The 18,538-nt window shown below is 40.8% G+C and overlaps 1 protein-coding gene and 1 non-coding gene across 15 annotated transcripts in view; one reads left to right on the top strand and one right to left on the bottom strand.

Moving 5' to 3' along the window:
- The window catches only part of LOC5571599 (protein encore), a 267,851-nt gene that overhangs the window by 8,164 nt on the left and 241,149 nt on the right, over positions 1-18,538 (bottom strand). For 13 of the 14 annotated variants that reach the window (XM_021841628.1, XM_021841627.1, XM_021841617.1 and 10 more), the window contains 7 exons: positions 17,581-17,783; positions 17,300-17,521; positions 16,930-17,231; positions 16,737-16,864; positions 12,918-13,331; positions 12,477-12,852; positions 10,167-11,833 (listed from right to left, as the gene is read on the bottom strand). In XM_021841628.1, the coding sequence (XP_021697320.1) occupies positions 10,167-11,833; positions 12,477-12,852; positions 12,918-13,331; positions 16,737-16,864; positions 16,930-17,231; positions 17,300-17,521; positions 17,581-17,783 (3,312 nt within the window). The remainder of the gene's footprint in view (positions 1-10,166; positions 11,834-12,476; positions 12,853-12,917; positions 13,332-16,736; positions 16,865-16,929; positions 17,232-17,299; positions 17,522-17,580; positions 17,784-18,538) is intronic. The other variant, XM_021841630.1, reaches the window with a different exon arrangement.
- Positions 9,849-9,920, top strand: Trnas-gga. Its single transcript has one exon. It is a non-coding gene; the product is annotated as a tRNA-Ser (tRNA).

Genomic DNA, 18,538 nt, shown 5'->3' with positions numbered 1-18,538 from the left:
AACGAAAAATAATATTTAGATCGAAAACAAAAATTTGGGTATTAGAGGGTTAAGCAGGGTGGCCACCGAACCGGGAAAAACGGGAAAAGCAGGAAAAAGACGGGAATTTGGATCCATCGGGAAAAAGACGGGAAAAACCGGGAATTTGAGATGATCACCGCGAAAGTCGTTTTGAAGGAACATCTTCAAGCTCTAAATCTACAAACCATCAAAAATAAGTTGTAGAAAGCTGATATTGTTGATCATATTGCCATCTGTTATCTTGGACAAATAGCTTTTAAACATGATTGATTTATTTTCCTGTAGAAATAGTAGCTACACTGAAGTTGGTTGGTAATGCTTCAAAATATTTTATGATTTTTGTTAGCTCTGTTACTTATAACTTATCTATCTTATCTGACTCAGAGTTTTAAAACTTTTTACAGAAGATTGAAGCACCCAAACATATTTGATTCATAATTTTCTTTAATTATTTTAGTTTAGAATGGCTTTGTTTCATCCTCACCTCAAACTTACTTACTTTAGTGAACTCTTCATTTTATGAACAAATAAAAGAAGAATAATTAAAAATTGAAATGCTTTAAATAGGGTAATAGAGGCCTTCCTTAGCCGAGTGGTAAGAGTAAGCGGCTACAAAGCAAAGTCATGCTGAACGTGTCTGGGTTCGATTCCCGGTCGGTCCAGGATATTTTCGTAATGGAAATTGCCTTGACTTCCCTGGGCATATAGAGTATCATCGTACCTGCCACACGATATACGAATGCGAAAATGACAACATAGGCAAATATAGCTCTCAGTTAATAACTGTGGAAGTGCTCATAAAAACACTGAGCTGAGAAGCAGGCTCTGTCCCAGTGAGGACGTATTGCCAAGAAAAAGAAGAAATAGCGTAAAAGGATGCACAAAAGGGGCAAATCTAGGCCAAAAAAATACAAGCCAATCGTCTACGAATTTTTGTCCTTATTGGACGGAAAAATCTCCTAAAAATACCGTTGAAAAGCTTAAAGTACAATTTTTTTGGTATATTCTATTAAAAAACCGATCGAAGGGTCACTTTTTTGCGTTTGGGCACCTCAATTAAAAACCGGGAAAATTCTGAAAATTATACCGGGAAAACCGGAAAAAAACGGGAATTTCAAAATGGATTTTTGGTGGCCACCCTGCTTAAGGACTTAATTTTAAGATTTTGTTAATATAAACATTGATTTTTACTTCCATTTTCTATGTACCGTAGTCCAAGGTAACTTAGATCAGTTTTTTGGATAATGATTAAAAATTTGAAATTTTTGGTTTTTAGATTATTGTATAGATGTGGCCAAGGTCATAATAAATTGACTTCATGCACCCATTATTGCCAGTATAGATGTGCTTACTCTGATTAAAATAAATATCCATTTTAGGTTGACAAAATCGGATAAAAAAGGGTGCTAAAATCGGGGGTAGATAAAATCGGGGGCTGACAAAATCGGGTCATTACTGTATTCCTTTTCATATAGCTCAAGCGATAATGTGCGAACAATCTCAAAAACGAGTAACTGACACTGAAGAAGACTGCAAGTGGTAGTCGAAATACGCGTATCTGTCAAAGATAAGCATTTAGGAGCGGAATTAAAAGGTATACGGTATTCCATCTACTTTTAAGTTTCTCTGTTGAGATTCTGCTCAGAGGATTCGAACATTAATTAAAGAGCTCAAAAACTTCCCAGATATCACCACTAATTAACACTAAATTATCACTGCTAATGTAGAGCTACTTAAAGGGTAATTAGTATTGCTGTGTGCATTTAAATTGCAAATATCAAATGCGGGAACACCAAACGCGGTGAGATTTTTCACAAGGAATGCGATGTCAAATATAGATTTTTCTTGCTAGGGCGGCGGTGATTTCTATAATCGTTGCTAGGTGTCCTTTGATTGTTTTGTGTTACCGCATTTGGAAGACGTATAGTCAAGATTTGCATATCAAATGCAAACAGCAATATATAGCCACATACCGTAATTTCGGGTGAAATTGATCATTTTTCACGGTTTTTCTAGTTTGTTTTCTATAATGTTAACAATGCCTTATCGACTCATGTAGAGAAATTTTCTAACAAATGTCATTTTAGTGTTAACATATATCTTTAAAATAAAAAATCAGGGGATCTCATTTCGGGGTGAAATTGATCACTTGTCAATGCCATTATTGTTAGTTTTCAAAACAACTCTACATGATAAATTTGAACTCTCTGAAGCCGAATATGCTTGTCAAATTCTTAACAATGCAATATTTATATAAATAACGAACAGTTAAATTTCAACAATTACGCGCGGAAAACGCCTAAATGTATGCAATTTCCTAAGGAATTCAATGATATCTAACAGAAATTCAATTAATTCAACCGTATGAGCTAATTGGTACGAGTTTTGGTGATGAAATCTGGTTTAGGGATATATCTCAAGCATCCTCACAAACTTTCAGGTTTATACCATGTTCAAATCCTTGCTTAGAAATAGAAGTTTATATGTGTTTGTCAATACTGCACCGTGCATGATTTTGAAATTTTACATTATTTTCATAATAATAAACATTCTTTAACGCAAAAAAACTTCATATCACACAATTCGACAATAGTGACGACAAACAACGTTCATTTATTGCAGCTTACATTGATATTTGTGCTCCATTACGAATAAATAAAATCGTGTGATATGATGATCAATTTCACCCTTCTGATCAATTACACCCGATTTTACGGTACCTGGACAAACATTTGAGAAGGGCCCAAGAGGTCTTGAGCCTTTTTTTCAGAAACGTTGCTGTTGAGCTCTTTTTAGCCCGCCCACGTAAACTTACACGACTAGGAAGATTAGTGTTAGCTCTTCCTGATAGTGGTATTGGTAAGCGTGATCGAGTTGAATTGGGCTCAACAGCGCCTTACAAATCTATTGTTTACCAATGTCGATGTGATCTTTTGAAATGTTTGTCCAGATACAACACTTTGACCCAATATACGGCATATTGTCGATATTTCTACCTTTTGTACGAAATGTTAAAACTTGAAGAGTAACCACTCCTCTGTATAGGGTAACATTTCGACACGCAACACAATTCAGTCTATAAGAAAACCTGAATAAGCCTGAGTTTATTATTGTTGAATCGCATCATCGACTATTGCAACACTTGATTAGAATACTGCAACTCCCCCGAAATCTTTAGAATCACTACAAAAGCGACTTCGATTTACCCAGTGAAATACTTATTTGGAAAACTGTTGTCCTTATGCCTATTTTGGACCCTCCCGGGGTCCATAATAGGAATGTTTACAAATTTGACGTTTCCTATTATAGACCCTCCATTTGATTCTCATGTAGTCCGGCTCGCTGCCGACATGCCTGTTATGGACCATCTTGCGTGGTTTCACTTAAAAAATTGTTCAATTTTCTGTATTTATGCACCTTAGACCAAATATTTTGCCTGTAACTGCTGACTAACAATGCAATCGAAGTTCCCCCGGTGGATTTGAGTGTAAATTTTATGTTTTTCTGTAATACGCACAGGGTCCATAATCGGCATCGACTCCCTAAATTGTGTATTTCCAGTAAATTCATATTCAAATGAATTTCTGAAGTGCCGCATGAAATAATCAAATTTTTCCTTACGAGATCCTGATGATCCCTAGTTGTATCTAGGAGTTTTCTAACTAGATTCTGGAGAATCCTTACAGGATCCTATGCTCTTATAATGACTTATCAAAATTTTCAGCATTATCTTGAAAATACTAAGCGAAATCTGGGTACCGTAAAGTGCCCTAATTCCGGCCATTTAATACAAAATTATTTATATATGGAAATACAGGCCCAGATAGCCGTAACGGTAAACGCGCAGCTATCCAGCAAGACCAAGCTGAGGGTCGTGGGTTCGAATCCCACCGGTCGAGGATCTTTTCGGGTTGGAAATTTTCTCAACTTCCCAGGGCATAGAGTATCTTCAAACCTGCCACACGATATACACATGCAAAAATGGTCATTGGCAAAGTAAGCTCTCAGTTAATAACTGTGGAAGTGCTCATAACACTAAGCTAACACTATGCTGAGTAGCAGGCTCTGTCCCAGTAGGGACGTAACGCCAGAAAGAAGAAGAAGAAGATGGAAATAAACATTAATATTGCAGCAACTTTTAATGCCATTTGATGCTACTTTGATTTAGAATAAGTTTGATTCCCAAATAAAAACAAATAAAGCGTAAAAAAAATAATCAATGGAGGTCCGGCTAAGTAGACGCTATTTTTCTAATTTTCTTAGCGTCCGTGCTAACGCTGTAAGACACAAACAAACGTGATTTATTTATTGAAAATGTTTAATTTTTAATGCAATATTCTATAAAACTTAGTAAGTAGATATGTTTCATTATGCTTCTATGAAATCTAATCAAATATTAGCATAATTATTGAGATTGACCTCAAAAAGTATTGCGCGGAATAAGGGCATGTCTCTTTTTATAATGCCCTTATTCCGCGCACTGTTATTCACAGAACAACAAACAAGTAAAACATGCTATGTTTGTCTTCACATCTAACTATTTCTCTGAGACAGTTTTAGAGGTGTATCAAATCGATTTTGTGTTATTTTGGATCTTTCCACGCAACTGCGTTCCTGAAACATAAAAATTAGGGGTAGTCGGGGCGGTATGGCCAATGGGGTGGAATGAGCACCCATTGAAAACCGCGAAAAATTCTTGAAATTTCATCAGAAATAACATGCAACCCCAAAGCTGACGAGGGAATGAAGCAATAGACACGCTACAATTCAGTGTTCTAAACTCAAAGAAAAGGAAATTTCGAAAAAAAAAACTGCCCATATTTCCCCGAATGGCTCTTTCAAATTTCATCATTTCGGAATGATGAAATTTGACTGTTAGAATATTTTCTAAAATTTAATCTTTTTGCGCTGAGAGTTTAAAAATACTAATAACTTTCAAGTGTAGTGAAAAAAATAATTGAATTCTTAGATTATATGTGACAATTTAACGACCAAAAATAGGGTGCTCATTTCACCCCATCGGTAAAAAATCGACTCAAAAAATGACAAATTTTGAAAAATCTCTCATTTATTCGGGAACTCGATCAGACAACGGAAATCACACAGATCTAGTGTAATGATCTGAGAATTGTTGGAAATGACGCAAAAATCCAAAGTTTACATAATATTTTTAGCACTTTTATCGACTTTGTCCTAAGGTGGCCAAACTGCCCCACTTTCCCCTACTTTGAAAATCATTCGAAAATATCACTAGCCTTTTGCTAAGATAATAATCTGTCACTTTGCCAAAGAAACTGTTAACTGTTGTTTAAACCGCTTATTAATTATGCTTTTAACTTAATTAGTCAAACATATCTCGAATAAAGCAATATATTTTTTACAGTTTGCCATATAAATTCAGATAAAAAATTTATTTATGTTGTGTCCAGTTCAATTATCTATTTCATCTATTACATATCGTATCGTTCATACATTATTTTCATGTGAGAATTAATGTTAACTGCGAAATAATTGAAAGCGAATCATTCACGTATGCACTCTTTGAAAATCACAGTTACCCATGTTTTATACGGCATATATTCAGGTTTTAAGTACGATGCGGGTTTACTCCAAAGACTGAAGGACTCATTACGTAATTAGTACTCAATGAATGCTTCTTCGTTGCTGGGTGTCTTGAGGTGGGTTCTAGTTCTCAAGGCTGTTGCTACGCTGATTTAACTTAAGTCATCACTCATAGTTGTCTTTACATATCAGAAGGTTGTTCTTCCTGTAACGTGTTTTAGAACGGCGAGTGAATTTTAAAAAAAATAAACCTATGGAAATGTTCCAAATTAGGTTATATAATTACAAACGTTAGCTTGATTAGTGTGAAGAAAAAAAAAAAAATATATCACTTGTACTTGAACCGTGGATCTTCTGATCCTCAGGCCCAAACCTCACCATCAACTCCATTTTTAGCCTATGGTGATGGACTTCAGACTTCTAAATCATAGGTAAATGTGGTTTACAAAGAGTGAATTCGTGTTGGTAACCCAATGAGATTTTAGGGTATAGATCCTGAGAAGGAAAGAATAACTCGCAATAACTTATGCATACCATATTTTGGTATTATACCATAATTAGGTATTGTTCAGTTGTCAATACCTCATTTTGGTATTTGAAAAAAAAAAATGTTTAAAAATTAAAAATTCTTTATTTTGGTATTCGATAGCTATTGAAGACTGCTGGAGGTATTGAAAAATTTCACTTTTATATGAAAATCCATCAAGTATTATTTAGGTATTACAATACCTGATCTAGTTATCAGCTTGGTATTTGAAGAATATGTATAAGGTATTATTTGAGGTATTTTACCTCTTAGGCAGGGCTCATTCATACCTCATTCTGGTTGTAAGTTTTGGAAATTATCTGGTATGGGATACCTCAATTTGGTATTCAGTAGTTATTTTCTTCTGCTCGGGGAGTGGTTCGATTTTATTTATTTCATAGTGAAATTCGATTCCTACATAACACAGCGCAACAAAAATGACATTTTTGCGTGTCTCAAGGATCAAATTATGTGTCTCTAGTAGATTTAGGGTTGCTGAATCTGATGCCGTTCTCAGAAATTTCCCAGCACGTCACAATTTTTAGCTACAGGTCGCCAAAGTTGTATAAAACATTGGTTTTATTGATGTTTACCTAAAATTTGAAGCATATTTTATCAAACTTTTTTGTGATCTTATCCATCAAGCATGCAAAAGAGGACTTAAACTTTCGTTTTAGATATATTTTGTTTGAAGATTCACGATTAAATTAAGATTAAACCGATCTTTTTCAAGATGCTTGCAGTTTACATACAAAATTCTTCATTTCTCTTATATGGCAAAATACAATACTTTTTTAAACCATCAAAAAATAACTTTTCTGCATCAAAAATAATATAAACTTTGATGATAAGTATTGTTATACACATAAAGTTTGAATTCTGTGGCAAATTAAGCTAGTGAATTGCCTTACAAGCTGGCAAACTTGCATGCAAGTTGGCTGAAATAGTCAATTTTTGCATTTTCAACAACCAATATCTCAAAAACTAGACGTGCTATGACATTTCTGTAAACGGCAATGGATTCAGCAACCCTTAATTGAGTAAATAGAGGTATTCTGATGCTGGAGACAAAAACGTGTTCCGCAGTGTAATTTATTACTGTTCTTCTGAGGTTTCTGATTTACTTAAGGAAAATAAGGGGACTTTTTTGTAAATCGAGCCGATTTATGCGACTCGTCTGCAGTCACTATCGAACACAGTACCCGAGCAGAAGATAATAACTACTGATTACCATATTGAGGTATTCCAGATAATTTCCAATTATACGGAGATGAACCAGCCTAGGGCTGAAAATCTCCTTAATAAAGCCAAAATAATAATAATAATAATTTCCAATTATAAATTTGCCAGGGAAGTCAAGGAAATTTCCATTACGAAAGGACCCTGGACAGTCCTGAAATCGAACCCAAAATCCCCACAGATCACGCAGACCTTTTTCATATTTTTTTTTATGACCATGCGGATTGGATTACCGAAAATCTCAATATATGTGTCGCTATATATCAGAGTGTACTGCCCCTCTGTATAGTAGTCATGTCGTCACATGAGTGAGAATGACACGTTGATAGTTTATCGCAGCTTTACTCTTCTATAATACAGTTGTTGTGGTAGCGATGTACACTCAGAAATAAAAATAGTCACAGAATTACTAAAGTTCATGCATCAGGGTAAACAGGTATAATACGCCCCCTAAGGAAAAACTGCTCTATCGCAGTGGCAAATGCATTACTTCTATAGTTTTTGGTATCAAAGTGTTAGTTTCATAGTTGGCCATGCTCTGCATGCAACTTTATCTTGCCAGGTAGCTTATAAAAAGAGTACAATACATTTTCTGTAAACGGTCCAAATTTTGACGTTTCAAAATAAACCGGACAATATGCCCCTCCCGTAGAAAAAGTTCCGCAGCGTTGTAGAAATGTTTCCAAGGAGAATTCCACCACTTTCTAAACTTAAAAGGATCCATTAGCAGTCGTCTTCTGGTAAAAGATTTGTAATAAGTACAATAGTAAAGGATAGGCTTCATTTACAACGAGGCTTGCCTATCGGACCCAAAGTTTTATGCCAAAAAGCTGATTTTCGATATTTTTGGTATTTCTATTGATTGTTTTTACTTCCCAAAGATCTTATTTGCGCAACATCATTTTTTCGCGGCTATTTAAGATATGTAATCATATTTACGTGTTAAAGAAGCCTCAATACCTCGAAAATGAAGTGGGCGTATTGCCCGGTTGGGGCGTATTATACCAATTTACCCTAATGAATACAGTCAACTCTCCACATCTCGATGTTCTACATCTCGATATCTCTCCCTACACTGATAGGCAAAATAAAGTGCCCACCTTACCAGTTTTCGAATTTCTCTCATTGATTTGGTACAAATTAAAGTTAACACACTTAAACCTTTTTTGATATTTTGTTTTTGATATTCTTTTAAAGTTGCACTTACGAAAATTTGATAAAAAAAGAGTTTTACTCAAAGAAAAAGAAAATCAATTTGTTTAAAAAAAAGTGCCCACTTCCTATTTGGCCCCAGAAAAGATGATTTAAGAAAAATAAAAAGCAATTTAATAGTTAATGTGTCCTCCTTTGGCTTTAAGGACTTGCTGGAGGCGCTTCGTAATCCAACTTTGTGGAACTAGATTCACAACACCTACAAAACCTGGTGAAAAGCATGCCGAAGCACCTCCAGCAATTTCTTAAGGCCAAAGGAGGACACATTAACTATTAAATTGCCTTTTATTTCTTAAATTATCTTTTCTGGGGCCAAGAAGGAAGTGGGCACTTTTTTTGTCACTATTTTTTTTAAACAAATTGATTTTCTTTTTCTTTGAGTAAAACTCTTTTTTTTATCAAATTTTCGTAAGTGCAACTTTTAAAGAATATCAAAAACAAAATATCAAAAAAGGTTTAAGTGTGTTAACTTTAATTTGAACCAAATCAATGAGAGAAATTCGAAAACTGGTAAGGTGGGCACTGTATTTTGCCTATCAGTGTATGTCGATGATTTAGTCGGTCTCTTCATTTTGCATACATTTTCACTCTCCATATCTCGATATCTCCCTATTTCGCTGTGATTTTCATTCCCGATTTTCTTTTCATTTGCAACCCATGCAAAAAAAATACCTACTGACTGGCTAAGTTCTTTTCACTCAACCGGCAGATCAAATAACTCAACTTCCAGTACTATGCCACTTACTCAAATTTGAGGTAACGCACAAGGGTTTGGTTTTTGGGTTGTTTTGTTCTTCGCTCTCTGACAACAATAGAAGGATCGAATGAAATAGGGAGAGAAAAATAACTCAAAAATAAGTTAAAAAATACTTAAAAATGAGTTTTCCCTTTTTTTGCTTCGATATCGAGATGTTTTTCTATCTGCCTCTCTTTTACTTTGCTGTGAATATTTACACTAACTGTCATTTCGACTGGAAGCTTAGCGATGCTTCAACCCAGGCAAATTGACAAACAGGAATAAAATTCTCTACAGAAAGGAAGAGAGGCAGATAGAAAAAAGTCATTAGCTAAAATTTAGTAATTCTGTGACTACCCGTGTTTCTGAGTCTAGGTATGATAGGCAAACAGTTCCAACACCAAATAAATCGTACTCACTCTGCGCGCTTGTATATATATTTTGAGTGTAGTATACATTAGATGGATGGATGTGGGTTAAGAAAAGGGTCTGCGTGATCTGGGAGATTTGAATTCGAAACTTATAACCTTCTGAGTTTTTGGGTCGTCAAGTGGCTCGGTAGCTTAGTTGGTAAAGCGCTCGTCTGGAATACAAGAGCCCTGGGTTCGAATCCCAGCCGAGCATGTGGAATGTTTTCATTATTTCACACATAATTTATCCCTCTTTACCACGCGCAATGAGTTAATTTATGTGGAAGTATCCCCTTCGATCGACGAAGATGGAACTTTACAAGGCTCCAGGCAATGGCGAGATGCTACGTTGTAGCCAATAATGTACGAGTTAGGTATTCTTCGTTGATGATACGATTCCCTGCTTTATCCCATGCTTCATCTTCTAAATCCCTCTAAATCCCAATAGGTCAATACTCACATGCGTAAAGTAGGTCTGCCCGATTTTGACGTAGGACATCCCGGCGGCATTCAGTGGAATCAGCTGCGAGTGGTACGGCTCGATGGCCGCAGCGGCACATGCAGCCGCAGCGACGGCCGCCGCCGACTGAATGGCACTCGACGGCATGGCGTGGCCAGCTGCTGCCCCTCCGGCCGTAGCACTGGAGCCTCCGCTATTACTACCAACGCTACCACCGCGCTGGCTGTGGTGGTAGTAGGTCTGCTGCTGCGGTTGATGTTGCTGCTGCTGCGACTGGTAGTACGGATGGTGCGACGGGTTTGATCCTCCGCTTCCACCGCTACTACTGTGGGCGAATGGGTGATGCGACTGCGGATGGTGGTGATGGTGCGGATGTGGCAGCTGCTGCTGGTGATGCTCGTGCACCGATGACGATGTAATACTGTTTGGTGAGTTGTTACTTTCCGTTGAGTTTGTGCTCGGCGTATTTCTACTGTTTACGTTAAAATTGTTGTAGCTTCGCTTTAAGTCTAGATTTGGTGGCTTTGATGAACGGTTGATGCGTGTCTTATCGCTAGGGTTGGTATTACTGCTAGTGCTATTATTATTGTTGTTTGGTAATGTTGGTATCAGTGGTGGCTTGGTCACGGTTGTCTGGCCTTCAGATCGACCCTTCGGGGGTTGTCCTAGCATGAGTGGTCCGGTGCCATTGCCGCCGTTGTTAGAATTTTGATTGTTCCCTGTATTGTTCGAGTTTACGTAGCTCTTGGGGCCATTGGTTCCGGAATTGCCTTGGTTCTGATAGTTGCTGCCACTTCCGCCGCCAACACTGTTGGGAGTCATCTGGCGGCTGCTGTTATTGTTGCTATAGTTGAAGTAGTTGCCGCTGTTGGGATTTGATCGCTTTCCCTGGTAGCCACCGCTGGATCCACTGCTTTTACGGTCTTCGTACGAATGGCTAGGGTTGTAGTGGTGATGACCAGCAGCACCACTTCCGCTACCCGAAGCGGAGCCCATTTGAGGGTTGTAGCCATTGGGAAGAATAGGAGGAGTGGCAAAGAGGGGTGGATTCTTGCCATGGGGAGGTAACGAGAGCGGCAATGAGAGTGGCGTGCTTGGCGTGGATTGAGGCGTTTGGGCATTGTTGTTCTGACTAGTGTTTGAGTAGATGTTGCTGGCCGACCCATTGCTGGAGGGTAGCGAGTCCAGATTGCCCTGATTGGACTGTGAATGTGGATGTGGATGGTAACTGATGGCAGCAGCTGCAGTGGCAGTGGGAAGTACTGAGTTTACGATTGTTCCGCCGCCACCCGCACCAGCAGACGGATGATGAGGATGCGGAGTCATAGGACCAGCAAATGGAAGCATATTAGAGTAGATAGGTTGAGGAATTGCGTACATGGGGCCGGCGCTAGGATCCGGCAATTGCATCGGTATGTTGGTAGTAAACGGCGAAATCGGTACCGGTGTTACGGATGCGCTTTGCCCTTGATTTTGCGACTGTTGGCCGTGGTTAGGGGGTGTCGTGTTTCGTTTGCCATGCATGGAAGTCGCTGACATCATGCTGCTATTCGTGGGAGTCTGCGGAGGTGGCATTATGATCGGAGTGCTTCCCGCGGATGGTACCGGTGTTTGGGGAAGATGATAATATGTGATCGGTTGATTCCAGTAGTTTTGGTAAGCTGTACCTGGGAAAATGAAGAAAGATGTGTAAATTGTGCTCGATTCTATCTTGGGCATGATTCTATCACATTTCCCCAAAAACTATTCGCCAGATTTCAAAACCCCCCGATTTCTATGACAAGTTTTGGATCCATATAATCTGAACTCACTATGATAAGAATACTAGAAGTTTAAACTTCAATAACCACTAAAGTACCATGAGTAGAGTATTGTTCGGAAAAACAGTCTATGCTGAAAAGAATGGCAAATTTTGAAATGAAGTAGGGTCGGTGTACCTTAGTAGAAAGTCCACTATACTGCCCATGTTCGCATAGTCGACGTACGCGCCAATATGACCAAAATGCATTTTTTTTTATTGACATGCATTTTTTAACATTCCTATTCTTTTTATTACAAATGTATCATGATGTTATAATAAAAGCATGAAACGAGCTCACCGAATTGATCATCTATCCTTGACTGAGCAGCCATCTACATCAACATGCTCGATGTTCACAACATCACTTCAGCGGCGCGAAAACCTGAACTTGCTTGCTATGGCCTCTAAAGGCACTCTTTAGCAATATATTTCTTGAGTGGTTATGAGAGTTAGTTTTGTTTAGGGAGAATAGTTTCGGAGGAAATGTGATAGAATTGTTGAATACTTACTATTGAAGGGATAGCCAATGCTAATCGGATACCCGATTGGATATTGCGGAAGAGGACCGGCTGTAGCTGCGGCAGCGGCCGTTGCTTGCGCCGAAGTTGGGAACTGCTCCGAAGAGTACATGACCGCCGTCGGATTCTGGTAGAGAGGAGCACCGCTGTAAGCCGCCGTTGGAGTGTACGCTATGGGTAATACTGTAGAGGCCGCCCCGGCAGCGGCTGCCGCTGCTTGGTAGACTGGTGTACCCGCAGCAGTGCACATGTTCGGATCACGCTGCTGGTCGTAGACAGGAACAAAATATCCGGACATTTCCGGATCCATCGCCGAAGGATATGTATAAACTAGTGGTGAAGGTACAGCGTAGATAGTGCCGTCCGGCTGTAGAAGAAGACGATAGATGATGATGAAACTAATGAGCCCGAGACAAAGAAAATGGTTCTTACCCCTGTCTGATATGTCGTCGACAATCCTGGAGCACCGGAAGCGTAAACGGCAGTCCCGGCCCCGCCTGGAGTTCCGCCGCCGTTTTCGTAGTTGATCGTGTACGCACTGTTGGGTGTCGCCGAGTTGGAGTAACTTACCAAAGGAACTGTCTGTACCGCGTTCATCTTGCCGCCGCCCGTTTCGTCTTTTTTGTCCGCCTCTTGGGAGTGCTCGCTGTTGGCATCGTTGGCATCGTCGCTGGCCAAGCCATGCTGTTGATGCTCCGGTTGGTTATCGTGTTTGACACTACTAGTATCACTGTTGACCGCTACCATGAGAGTTCCGCCGCCGCCTGTTTCAGGATCGGTTAGCAACGGTGTAACGGCTTCCGAAAGGGTACCATGGTCATGCTCATGGTTGGCGTTGAGCTGAATCTGTTTTGGAAGAATATTGAAGTTCGATAAAGTTCATGGGCGTAGCCAAGTCGAAAAAATGCTTGCTACGAAGGTTATTATTTGAGTTTTTCAAAGATTCTGAATTCATACCTATAGGTATAAGATTGCGTCATGATACACTTAATGTATAATTCATGGAGTGCAACTTTTAATCAGAAAGACATTCAGAACAATTCAGGTTGCCTCAGACCCTTCTAATTGATTTCTGGACGAATTTTTAGAGTTTACTAAACAATAAGGCTTCTGAATCTGCGTATTGAGGATTCGGGGCAAGTTCTTCAACTACAGCCTGATCAACGTATATGCACCGACTAACGACAAACCCGATGACGTGAAGGACGCGTTTTACGAATGTCTAGACAAGACCTATGGAGAATGCCCAAAACACGACGTGAAAATTGTCATCGGCGACGCTAATGCGCAGGTCGGAAAAGAGGACTTCTTCCGCCCTATCATTGGTAAAGAGAGCCTTCACTCTGTTACCAACGACAACGGCCTACGTTTAGTGAACTTTGCTGCCACCAGGGGGATGGCCATCAGTAGCACTTACTTTGCACGCAAGGATATCCGCAAGCACACCTGGCAACACCCAAATGGCGAACTTTGCAACCAAATCGACCATGTTCTGGTAGACGGCCGACATTTTTCCGACGTCATCGATGTTAGAACTTTCAGGGGTCCTAATATCGACTCAGACCACTATCTCGTTGTAAGCAAAATTCGAGCGCGATTATCAACCGTCTCGAGTTCTAGAAATCGACAATCGTTGCGTTTCAATATCCAACGCCTGTCAGCAGATGGTGTAGCAGCGGACTACCATCAAAAGCTCGACGAGCGGATTAGCGAAATCGACGAAAGCGTCAACCTCAGCGATCTGTGGGAGTCAGTCCACGGAGCGGTGAGCACAGTAGCGCGAGAAGTGGTAGGTACTGCTCAACGAAGACCAAGGAACGGTTGGTTCGACGAGGAGTGCCAGAGAATGACGAACGAGAAGAACATGGCTAGAAGCCGGATGCTGGTGTCTGGTACCCGTCAGAGCAGAGAGCGGTACAAGGAAGCAAGGGCAGCCGAAAAACGGATCCATTGCAGAAAGAAAAAGGAGCATGAAGAGGCAGTAATTGCTCAGGCGCAAGAAGCTATGGAAGAGAACAACATGCGACGGTTCTACGAGTCCGTAAATGGTGTGCGGAGAAAAACAGCGCCGTCTCCCGCCATGTGCAACGACCGCGAAGGAAACTTGCTGACGGATAAGACAATGGTGGCCGCCAGGTGGAAAGAGTACTTTGAGTCATTGTTGAATGGAAATAATGGAAGTGGATCTGGTAGCAGAATTCAAATCGATGACGATGGACAGGCTGTGGAACCTCCAACGCTAGATGAGGTAAAAAAAGCTATCAATGGGCTGAAGAACAACAAGGCTGCTGGGAAGGACGAGCTCCCGGCCGAACTTCTCAAACACGGAAGCGAGCAGCTGCACGAACTCCTTCACCGTATCATATCGAGGATATGGGAGGAAGAACAAATGCCTACTAGTTGGTTGGAAGGTCTCATTTCCCCTTTGTACAAGAAAGGGCATCGACTGGAGTGCGCCAATTACCGAGGGATAACACTCCTTAATTCGGCGTACAAAATCATGTCTGGAGTTCTGTTCAACAGATTGAGACCGTATGAGGAGTCCTTTGTCGGCGAATACCAAGCTGGTTTTCGAGAGGGCCGATCAACGACGGATCAAATGTTTACCCTGCGTCAAATCCTAGATAAATTCCGGGAGTACAACTTGCAGACTCATCATCTGTTTGTAGATTTCAAAGCAGCGTACGATTCAGTGAAGAGAAACGAGTTGTGGCAAATTATGTCCGAACATGGCTTTCCGGCGAAGCTGATTAGACTGATTCGTGCAACGCTTGATGGATCAAAATCAAGTGTGCGGGTGGTGGACGAGATTTCATCATCGTTCGTAACCTTAGATGGATTGAAACAGGGTGACGCTCTTTCTAACTTGCTGTTTAACATAGCGCTCGAAGGTGCTATCAGGAGAGCCGGTGTGCAGAGAAGCGGTACCATTATCACACGTTCTCATATGCTCCTTGGCTTCGCGGACGATATCGACATCATCGGGATTGACCGTCGGGCAGTGGAAGAGGTGTTCGTGCCTTTCAAGAGGGAGACAGCGAGAATCGGGCTCACGATCAACACCACAAAAACGAAGTACATGATAGCTGGTGGTCAACGTGGGTCCGGACGTGTTAGTGGTAGCGAAATGGTGCTAGGTGGTGATAAGTTTGAAGTGGTGGAAGAATTTGTGTATCTTGGAACACTAGTGACATGCGATAATGATGTTACCCGCGAGGTGAAAAGACGTATTGCAGCTGCGAGTCGGGCTTTCTACGGGCTCCGTAACCAGCTGAAGTCCCGTAGCCTGCAAACGAAAACAAAACTCGCGTTATACAAGACACTGATCCTTCCGGTTGTCCTTTATGACCATGAATCATGGACATTGAAGGAAGTCGACCGGAGAGCTTTCGGGGTGTTTGAACGTAAAGTGCTGCGAACAATACTCGGCGGTAAACTAGAAAACGGCATCTGGCGGCGTCGCATGAATCACGAGTTGTACCAAGTGTATAAAGAGGTGGATATTGTCAAGCGCATAAAACACGGCAGGCTGCTTTGGGCTGGTCACGTTGCCCGTATGCCGGAAGAACGACAAGCAAAGATAATATTCAACAGAGAACCCGGACGAGGCCGCCGACTTCGTGGTAGGCCGCGCACACGATGGCTTTTTGCGGTTGAGGAGGACTTAAGGGCACTTAACGTTCAGGGCGACTGGAAGCGATTGGCCCAGGACCGAGCCCAGTGGAGAAGACTCATCCATTCGGCGCAGATTCATCGTAGCGAATTGTAGCCCATCAAGTATCAAGTAAGTAAGGCTTCTGAAAATCTAAGTATATTTTGTTTTTAAAATCCTTGCATAATTCAAAGAGTTCTCTTTTCTTAAGATATGTTTACTAATATCTCAAGATGCTCTTTTAGGAATTACTCCTGATAGCTCTTTTTCGATTCATGAAAAACTCCTTCAAAAATTACTCGAAAAATCCCTTTTTCTTAAATTTACTCAGGAAATTTTTGATAAAATGCACCAATAGACTATTTAAAAAACTTGTCCAGGCATTCCAAGAACTAACTGTTTTAGAAATACTTACAAAAATTACTCATTTTTTTTCTGAAATTTTTACAGAATTTACATCAGTTTCATTTTTTTATAATCATTCTGAGCAATTTCACTGCTGAAATTAACAAAAGTTTTCTTCTGGAATTATACCTGGTGTGGAAATCCTGGGGTACACCCATAATAAGGTTACCTAAGGTTTACATATTTCAACTCACCTCATTCAGCTCCAAGGGCTGCAGTTCGCTGGCCTGCAGCATTGGACTGGTAGCTTGGTGTTTCTGCAGCTTGAGTGTACCAAGCTCATTGGTAGTTTGTGAGATTTCCTCGCATAGACTAGAATTTTCTGTAAAAAAGGACTTTATTCTATGAGTAGGCTGGACATACCACAATTCATTTCAACAATCTCACCGTCAATATCATGATTATCCCTCGTGGTAATCTTAATCGTACTCGTAGAGCCATCGTAGATCAGGTCACTGCCGACCTCCTCGGCAATGGTGGTAGTGGCGTTGGTTATGGTCTGCTGACCGCAGTCATTTTTGTTGCCCAGCGGAAGATCGATCGAACATTCGAGCGAGCTGCTACTGTTGAGATTGTTCCGGCTGCTGAAGGACTTCTGCTTTTCGAACTTCTTCTTCTGCACCCTGGGAACGCTGCCCGGGAGATTCGCCGTGGCCGGCAGGTTCGATGGATCGAAGTGGTAGATCGAGCTGTTGAATCATTCAAAAAGTGATAATCAGAATCAGATAGAACTCTATATAATGCCAATTGATCGTACCCATCTTGATTGACAATCGGCTGCAGCGTCTGAGGATCAATCAGCACACTTCCCTTCGGGACGCTCGCCATGTCTGTGACCGCCCAAACTACGCCGCAGGACGAGGAGGGCGATTGGATACATGGTTCCGGAGTGTGATCACCACTACCATATCCGGTTGGCGACGGGGTTACCGAGTCGGATCGAATCGATTGGGTTTTGTAGCTGAAAGTAAAGTACGACCTATTGAGTACGAAAGGGTTTGACCGTCGGCCTTTCGGCTCGCCAAGTCGTGGACTTACCCACTGCTGGACGGGGACAATCGCCAGGGAGTGTTTGTACTAGCGTTGGAGTCCTGCTTGGTGAACAGGCGTCCGCTGGCACTCTTGGTGGACGTGATGGAGTCGCCTCGCAGAAGCGGCGCATTTTGCGACGAGCCTCCGTAGCCTCCGAAACTGTGCGATTTCGATACACACGGTCGCTCGTCCGATCGCCCTTCAATTGACTGAAAGTATAAATAAGTCAACGTGCAAAACTGATAAGAAGAGGTTCTGGAAATGTAAAATCATTAACAAACAGGTAGCGAAAAAAATCTTTTGAAATTCAAAATCTACTCTTAATAAGTGCTAGAATATAATGCGTGAAAATCAGATTTTTATCTGCACTAGTATTGAAATGGCAGTATGACAGTCGTTCCCATACTTTCTGGGACACCTTATACCACGGTAGAAGGGGATACTTTCGAAATATTGAATGTGTTAATCTACCTCGGATCCATGCTGACTAGACTGGCCCAGCTCAGTATGGGAGAAAAATAAAGTGGTATGATTCCACATATTCCCACACCCCCCACCCCACCCCCCGGGTTATTTCTTAAGGTTAGAGGAAGCCTTTCTGAAAAATTCAGCTCATTTGGTCGTTCCATGAGCTGGCGCATTTGAATTGAAGTTAATATGGGATTTTCAGCTCAAACATATGAGCAACAGCACATCATCTACTGTTTGGTTCAGGAAAATTAATGATCGCGTTCAATTGGACCCAGAATGCCAAAAACACTACTTGATGTAATAGCGAAGAATATTGTAGAAGATTGTACCATGATCAAAATTGATAAAGTTGGTGTTTTAACCATCTGAAGTATATCATGCAATACTGCTTGTATTTCTTCAACATAGCTTGGAGGTAGCCACTAAGCGCATCATAGCCACGAGCTGAGGCACATGTCGCATGCATATAAGTGACTGTACGGGAGCCTAACTA

The sequence above is a fragment of the Aedes aegypti genome, chromosome 2 (assembly GCF_002204515.2).
Source record: "Aedes aegypti strain LVP_AGWG chromosome 2, AaegL5.0 Primary Assembly, whole genome shotgun sequence".
NCBI classification, from domain to species: domain Eukaryota; kingdom Metazoa; phylum Arthropoda; class Insecta; order Diptera; family Culicidae; genus Aedes; species Aedes aegypti.
Note: the sequence above shows the minus strand (reverse complement) of the source record. Positions and strands in the feature narration are given on the sequence as shown.